Genomic DNA, 9,088 nt, shown 5'->3' on the forward strand with positions numbered 1-9,088 from the left:
AAAGCTCAAAACAAGACCTACTTTCGCCATCTTCATATCTACGAGGCCTCTCGCTTCACCGCATGTGCGAATGTCCAGACATATGGTGAGGTCGGAGCTTCGGCTTCGCTTTGCAGCAGGCGAAACGCTTCGGTCTTCGAAAAGTGCGGGCTCGGAATCCTGCGAGACTTTAAATTTGCGTCATACATCATAGCAACTTTCTCGACATCATCAAGATCTGCGAACGACTCTGGCCATCATTGTGCTGATCGCGCTTGAAAATGCGTGTTGGCCGCAGTCTGGAACAATCTGCAATTGATAAATCGTTTTCAACAGAGAGAAAGATTAGATTGCTGCTCGCGATTATAAGACATATCTAAAGCCTTTGTTGTCGATCTCTGCGACACGGTTAGCGAAACTTCCTGGAGCAGGACACTCTTCCTTTTGCGCTCTTACCTGTCATATCTTGCATGCCGCTCTCGATTGCAGCCCTCTCCTCGTCTTCTTTCGTCATACCTGAAGCGGCCAGGTCGCGATCCCTCTTTTGGTTGCTAGACCACATGTAAAAGTAGAGCACACACACAGCCGTCAACTTAACGCTGTATCCGACAAGCATGGCGATGTATGCCGAATGGTAGCCTGGAGACTCGTTGTCCTTGAATGTCTGTGGTCTGTTGAGAGAAGGTCAGCGCATGCCAGTACAGGGACGTTCGTCAAATTGTAACACTCACCCGATGATGTTTCCGACACAGTATCCAGTGAAGATGATCGCGCCTGTCAATTGTTTCTTCGTGAAGCCTCCAATGTTACTGCTAATCATGGTTAAGGACATTGAGAAACCAAGTCCTTGGAAGTAGCAAAGCCAGATAGCGACTAGACGGCCCCACTTGTTGCTTTCTGGTAAGCCCACAAGCATCCCAGCTCCAAGGATACAGATCAAATTGGCAACAATCATGGTTGGGCATCTGATGTTTGGAAACTTTGAGCAGAGAAAGCCGCCGCCAAGCAGCGACAGGAACTGCACTGCTCCACCCGGGATCTATGCGTAATTCGGGTTAGCCATTGCATGCAAATAATCAATGACTGACAGAATTTCTCACCTGCAGGTACTGTGTGCCAAGCGTATCGAAACCGAAAGACTTGATGATCAACGATGTAAAGCTCGTCAGTGCCGAATTCGGAACTTGCGCACCAACCGCCATGATGAACAGGATCCAAGTTTTCGGGTCCTGGATCGTTTGCAACGCTTGGTAGCGAGAGAAGTGCGAGTTCTTGACTCCTTGTCGGTTCTTTGCGACACGCTCTACAGCAACGTAGCGTTCACGTGGCGTCAAGAACTTGGCCTTGGAGGGCAGATCTGGTAGCACAACTAGGGCAAGGATGCCTGCTGCGAAAGACCAGCTGCCAAAGATGAGAAAGATGTACATCCATCGGTCCAGGGATCCATTGATGTGGCCAACAGCGTATCCGATGAGTCCACCAAACATAGTCGCGATTCCATTCGTGCAGTAATATGCTTCGAGTCGAAGGGGCTGCTCGGCCGAAACATACCACATGCCCACCATGATTACAAAGCCCGGGTTAACAGGACTTTCGATCAAACCTAGCAGAAATCGATTGGTTGCAATGCCGGCGAAGCTCGTCGTTGCCGGTGTTGTCAGGAGGATAATGCCCCATGCCACGCAGGTACCAGCTGCATACGTTAGTCATCTGAGAGAGAGGGGCGGACGAACTGACGTACCAAGAAACTTGCCAATAGGAAGCTTCTGCATCAGTATTCCGCCAGGCCATTGTCCAGCGAGGTAGCCTATTAGTGAGGCCAAGTTAGTCACGCTATCAAAACCAGGTGCAACGATCATTTCGTACCAAAGTAGAAAATCGATGCTAGCCAGCTGTACTGGTCGCCATGTAGATTTGTGCCTTTCTGTAGACCATACGCAGATGCATAATTGATGCCGTTCTTGTCCAGATACTGCAGCAGGTATAGGAGCCAGAGGATGGGCATCAAGCGCAAATCGATCTTGCGAAGCACTCGCTTCGACTCTGCAGGATCTATCGGCTCTTGCTCGTGCTGCCTGTAGACTTCATAGTTGTCGTCCACGTCTGACGTAGCTGCCGAGGAAGCCTTCGTTGCGTGAACGCCTGTTGTCGGGAGGCCGTCCTTCGAGACATCCAAGTCGGCCATCGTGGGAACTCAAATTGAGGAAGATACAGAACTGTTCACCACGTCCAGGAATGAGAAGAAGAAGATTTTGAAGACCCAGCAGCATAGCGTATTCCTTGCCGGCAACGTGTGCCGCACGTGTCTCGGCTCCATGGCCATGCAGTCGAACATTCTGCTATTCTGGAAAGCCGGGCGGTCGCCAGCTCATCTCTGAAGGGTATCGGTTCGGTTCATCGCCCAGATCATCTTTACTGCAAGGGTCGCGGTTAAGCAAGAGCCAAGCCATGATTGGCTCTCCTGGGCGGTCGCGAGGTGATCGCATGCATCATGACCATTTAGCGCGATGTCGTGCTTTCGCGTGCGAAATGCTGCAGTTTCTTTCTCGACTTATTTGTACAGAAATTGCTTCATTGGGGCCTTCTCAAGTCATAGAATCCACATGAAGCGGTATAGAAGTGGCGACATGGTGCGTCGCTTGGTATATCGCGTGTTGAGTAAGTGAACGAAGTTACGAAGTTGGGAAGAATGGAAGACAAGGGCGTGGGCGCGGAAGGTAGGTGTCCTGCCTGAGGCACTTAGTAGAAGTGTGCCCCACGTGACCCACAACCCCGCGTAAACCTATAGTTTCAGCGTTTCTCAATATATTTAATTATTAATTATACTACTATTATAGATACTATACTATAGGTACTAGACTAGCTTAGTAAATAAGATAAGCCGAATATTTCTATAGCTTTAAGGAAGTTTAAAGTAGACTATAGTACTCTTAGTAACTACTAGAATAGTAAGACTAGTAGTAGAGTAAATAAAGCTAAATCGTAATATATTCTTAACTACTTTTAAGAAATATCTTTTATTATATATATTAATAGATATATCTACTATAGAATACTTCTAACTCTATTAATAGTTCTTAATTTTATATACGAGATTAGTAGTTATAGGCCTAGAAATAACTAGATACTAAGATTTATAAAGAGGTAGTCTAATTAGATTACTTCTAAGTATTTTATACTAATCGAGTATTTATACTTACTACGTCTAGGACGAATAAGCTATAAGTAGTAAAGTATATATAGATTCTATATATCTACTAACTACTATCTAAAGGAGGTACTAGCCGCTAAGGTACCGGCCGCTAAGTATAGCTAGTATAGTAGCAGCGGCTATATAGTTATACTATAATAATTACCTCTATCTTTATTTTAAAAAAGTATCGTTCTCGATATAGCGTATACCTTAGTACTAAATACGCGAGAGTGCGTCTCGGTCTCTAAGCGCGAGCCCTCTTTACGTCCCTTAGTTATCTTAATATCTTAATATCTCTAGGCTAACCGGCGCTCCTTCTTAGTAGCGGCCTACTTTAAGGCTTCGGTAGCTTTGCGTTTTTTTATAGATCGGGTAGGAGTAGCTACGGCGGTCTCTTCCTAAGCCTCTACTAAATAGCTCGAGTAGCGCTTAGTCTTCTCGATAGGCGTACCTACGGAACTATCTATTAGGCTAGTCTTTATCGTAGACTTAGCTAAAGTTAGGCCGGTCTTTATCGTAGACTTAGCTAAAGAGGATTTAGCGGCCGAGGAGTTAAGCTTAGGTAAGAAGGCTAAGAGTACCGACTTTCTAGTAGTCCTCTAGCTCTTTAGCGTCTCGGTTATAGTAGACTTACTCTTCTTTAGCTAGGTCTTAGAGGTAGCCTATTAAAGATTATCGGACTTCTTCTTATAGCGAAGAGGCTTAGCTAGAGCTACTATAGGAAGTTAGAGCTCGTCCTCCGAATCTTCTCTAATCTCCGAGGCCGGTAGGGAGTTAATAGCGCCTAGTAGGGAGTTAATAGCGCCGTCGGAGTTATTATTAGTAGTATTATCTATTAGGTATAAGGATAGGTATAAGTAGAGCGCTAGGTTATTCTTCTATACCTAAGTAAGAGCCTAGTAGTAGCCGCGGATAGAACGTAAGAAGAGGAAAAGGTAGTCTAAATATAAGGACGTAGTATACTTAAATTTTAACTTATCGACTATATAGAGTAGCTTCCGACTCTTCTTCGGAGAGTTATAAGAGCAGAATGCGACTTATAGTAGAGCGACTATCTTAAGAAAGTATACTAGGGCCGGCGTCTACTCTTCCTTATAAAGTACTTCTAGTACCGAGGTTAGAATAGAGACGATATTAATCTCTACTAGCTAGCGGATATTATCCTCGTTTACGACGTAGTCGGAAGGATCGATCTAATTGCTCGTATAGTTAGCTTCGTACTATATATAGTTCGTACTATCGAGAAGGTAGTATTTGTCGCCCTTCGTATAGCGCGCCTTTTTGTAAGCTACCTCGCTATAGAGGATATAGCGTCCGTATCCTAGACTATAGCACTTGCTATTGCCTTCCTAGATAATATATAGATAGCTATAAGGCTTACGTATATCTAGGATACTGCTCTTTAAATCGAAGACTACTAGGTAGAGCTTATAGAGAGTATTAAATAAGATATAGCCGGCGTCCTTTAGCTCGTATAATCGTCCGAGATAGACGTCTTCTAGTCGGAAACTAGCCGGCGGTAGCGTATCTATATATACAAAACTCTAAGCGTCGAATAGTAAGATCTTAAGAATATTAACTAGCGCGTTCGAGTACTCCTAGTTAAAGGCCTTCTAGTAGTCGAGGTCGGGGTACTCTATAGTATTATACTAATATATATCGAAGACCGCGTCGTCGCCGGTAAGTGCCGCGGCGGCCGGCTATAGAGCTAGATATAGTACGTAGGTAGGAACGCTAGTACTACTCTCTTTATTAGACTCGTTCTAACTACTAACGTTACTATATATAATACTATCCTTATTATACTCGACTTTAGGTAGGACGTTCTAGTCTTCTATATCTAGCTCGTAGGTGTCCCTTCTAAATACGAATAGGCCTATAGAATTAGAGGGAACTACGTACGCGAGTTAGTCGTCTAAGTCCTTAACGATAGTATAGTTAGTAGAGTTAGAGCTATAGCTCGCGAATTCGATATAATAGTAGTTGTCGAATTGTACTCTCGTAGGCACTCGTCGGATAGGTATAATATAGTAGAAGTAGAGATAATAAGTAGGAACTAACTAAGTTAATTATATTAGTTAGTTATAGGTTGCATCTCACTCCTAAGATAGGCATTAGCTAGGTTATATAACCTAGTATTATATAACCTATATTACCTAATCCTAATCCCTAAAGTATCTCTTAGAATATCTAACTAGACTGCACTTTCTAATACTCCTACTTAGGCTAGATAGTCTTCTGCCTGCATTCCTATATTCAAATCTATCTCTAAATTATAATAAGTTATTAGGTGCTATAGTTATATAGTTAGAGCTATATACCTAATCTATCTTAGTTTAACTCTAAGGCCTAGTATCGTGAAATAGACGTACCTAGAGGGTACTCCCTTTCTATTTTGTTTCTCCTCTAGGCTTTTCCTTTTTGGACTATATATAGATTCCTAGATCCTAATTACTTATTAAGTATAGCAAGCCACTTCTCCTATAGTATAACTCCTAGGCTTAGTTTTATATATACCGCAATATCTCTAATATTACGGTACGTATCTTTTGTTAATTATCCTAAGGTCTAGAGTTTAATCTATAGTTAGGGTATAAATCTTTTGCCTTTCCCTATATAAGCTAGAGTTGTCTTACAAACTCCTAAAACTATAGCCTACTCTTTAGTTTAGTTAGGCTATTAGTAACTATCTCTTTTGTTAGAACATATTCTACTATAACCTTCCTCTGCTACTAGAGATATCTAATATAGTTATATGTAATATTAATGTGTTTAGATCTCTTATAGGTATATGCATCCTTAATAAGAGTTAAAGCTACCTAATTGTCTCCTATAATTTGTACTAGCCTTAGTTCTCTTACTATATTAGGATATGCTTTTATAGTTAGTTAGAATAGGTATTCTCCTACTAACTCTATATAGTCTATCTCCCTTAAGAGTGCTACTAGGAACTAAGATTGCTTTATATATATATTTATAGCTATATACTTAGCTTCTATTATTAATATTATAATAGACTTTTGCTTCCTGCTTATCTAAGAAACTAGGGCTCTATAAAGGAAGAAGATGCTCCTAAGGACTAAGACTCTATCTGCTTTGTCTATAGTATAGTTAGAGTCTAAATATCCTATTAGGCTTCCTCTATTTCTCCTAAATATTAGTCCTAAGTCTTAGGATAACTTTAGGTACCTTGCTAGTTTCTTTAGAGCTTATATATACCTCTTAGTTAGGTCTAAGATATATAAGCTTAACCTTCTAAGAGAGAAAGCAATGTCTAGTCTTGTTATAACTATAGGCTATATCTAGGTACTAGTTTAGCTTTAGTACTCTGTCTTGTTCCCTCTCTTATTATATAAGCCTATTGGTTTTAGACTATTATAACTGTCTATTAGTAAGAGAGTTAGGTTAGCTATCTCCTTAGTTATTCCTAGCTTTATAAGGTTCTCCTAGATAAAGTGTTCTTAATTAAGCTTTAAAGTTCTAGCTTGTCTATCTCTTATTAACCTTATCCTAAGGATTTTCTCTAGTTCTCTAAGATCTTTAATCTTAAATACTTTGCCTAGCTATTCCTTAAACTAAAGTATATCTTCTAGCTTTAGTACTATAATTAGAATATTATCTATATAGGTTAGGATTAGAATATTCCTTTCCTAGTAGGTAAGAAGGCATAGGTCTACTTCTAATTATATAAACCTAATCTATTTCAACTTTAAGATATAGAGTTTATTCTAGTCTCTTACTGCTTGCTTTAGTCTATATAAGCTTCTTAGGATTTATAGGACTATATTAGGTAGAATCTTAACTCCTAGTAGTAGAATTATAAAGATTTCTTCTTAAAGTTTACTCTTAGTAAATGTATTATTTATATCTACTTAGTAGAGTTCTAGATCCTTCTTATAAACTATAGCTATAAATACCCTTAAGGTATTATACCTAACTATTAGTATAAAGGTCTCCTAGAAATTAACTCTAAACTTCTAAGAGAAACCTCTTATAACTAGTCTTGCCTTAAACTTCTTAATAGCTCTACTAATTAATCTCTTTATATTAAATACCTACTTAGATATAATAAGGTTTGCTCCTTTAGGTAGGATAACCTTTATCTAGGTATTATTACTTCTTAATATAGTTAGTTCCTTTTGGACTACATCCTCCTATATATATCCCTATTTAGGATTCTAAATTGCCTCTTTATAGGACTTTAGAATAGGTATCTCTTATCTCTATATAGAGACTTAAGGAGCAATTGCTGCAAATATAGACTCCTAAACCTCTAATAGGGCTTCCTAAATCTACTCCTATTCTTAGCCTTAGACTTAGCTTAGGAATGCTTTATAATGCTTAGCACTAGGCTCCTCCTCCTGTCTATATTCTCTCTGTTTCTTCTAAAGTACTTGTCTTGTTACTATACTATAAGCTTTTAGCTCTAGGCCTAGTCCTTTATCTAAGACAGATCTCCTTCTCTTTTAGCTATAGGTTTAGTCTTAGTTCCTTTTCTAATTTCTATTTCCTTATAGGTCCTGCTATATAACATTTAATCCTCTTGCTTTAGAATATAGTCTCCTACTAGTACTAGGACTAGCTTATCTATTAACTTCCTAGCTTAGCTTAGGTAGTTTAGTAGTTCTACTTTTCTCCTACTAGAGTTATAGTTCCCTAGAGTTTTCTTCTTCTAGATCCTCTATCCTCTAGTACTCCTTCTTATCCTTTAGTAGAGATAGTAACTATATAAAGAGTATTTAGCTAGGACCTATAGGTTTAGTTGCTATAGCTATAGGTATAGTAGCTATAGAAGGTATAACTACTATTAGCTTCTTTAGAGGTCTGCTAACTAGGTTTCTAATAGGTATACTGCTTACTTAATTAAGCTTAGGAACATTTAGCTCTATATCTCCTCCTTTCTTATACTTAAACTAAGTAGTAGTATTATAGGCTTTAATAGCCCTTATATTAGGCTCCTAGAAGAGCTATATTTTAGTAGTATTAGGAACATATCTAATAAATACGGCATCTTTGCCTCTATTTATTAGTTTGTCTAATCTTATCTCTACTAGCTAGGACTTAGGATCTATATAGACTACTGCTTTGTAACCCTAAACTCTAAAGTATAATACTAAGGGTTAAATGCCTAAAAAGGCTTCCTTAGGTAATACCTTAAATCTATTAATTTCTAGGCTATTAGGAAGGGAATTTCTAATAACTATATAGGCTGCTAAGGCTTCTAGCTAGAATTTAATAGGCATATAGGCATCTTCTAGTATTGCTCTTATATAGTCTTTAGAGGTTTAGATTAACTTCTTAACTACTCTATTCTAGATAGAGTTATATACTTTAGTTATATAGAAGGAAATTCTATATTCCTTCTCCTACTGCTTTAGTATAGTAAGAAGCTCTCTTGCTCTATTACTCCTTATAATCTAGAGGGGATTTCCCGATTATAGCTTAGCTTTTACCTTCTAGTCTCTAAGGATACTTAGTATATCTTCTCTAGACTTTATTAGGAAAGTCTATTTCTTTCTTAAGAAGTTATTAACAATCTTAAGCTACTATTTATATCCTAATCTTAAGATAGGCAAAGGACTATAGATATTAATAGAAACTAGAGACAACCTTTATAGTTTCCTTTCGGTTTCTTTCCCTCTATATTTCTTTATCTTTGCTAAGGAATATACTCTATAAGGTTAGTATTCCTTTAGAATAGGAATCTAAGCCTTTAAGTTAGACATCTTATATAGGTTTCTAAGAAGACCCTCTCTAAAATATATAAGTCTCCTATACTAAAGCTCCTACTATTCTTAGGTCTTTTCTTAGGCTTTAAAGGTATAGGCTTTATTCTCTTATTTTTGATTAAAGTATAATATTACAAGCTCCTGCAATGCATTATTAATCTCCTTAATAAATAGTACTCCTCCTAAT

General features: G+C 38.7%; 1 protein-coding gene across 1 annotated transcript; it reads right to left on the minus strand.

Annotated features, from left to right (window-relative positions):
- Positions 1-342: 342 nt before the first annotated feature.
- RHO25_011047 (uncharacterized protein) lies at positions 343-2,164 on the minus strand (the record flags this gene model as incomplete). The annotated part of the gene is made up of 6 exons (XM_023602076.2): positions 343-377; positions 436-650; positions 711-1,018; positions 1,080-1,672; positions 1,721-1,786; positions 1,846-2,164. 6 exons carry the CDS (start codon positions 2,162-2,164, stop codon positions 343-345), a joined length of 1,536 nt encoding a protein of 511 aa, XP_023450598.1.
- Positions 2,165-9,088: the final 6,924 nt, after the last annotated feature.

Source organism: Cercospora beticola, chromosome 7 (assembly GCF_033473495.1).
Source record: "Cercospora beticola chromosome 7, complete sequence".
Classification (NCBI taxonomy): Eukaryota; Fungi; Ascomycota; class Dothideomycetes; order Mycosphaerellales; family Mycosphaerellaceae; genus Cercospora; species Cercospora beticola.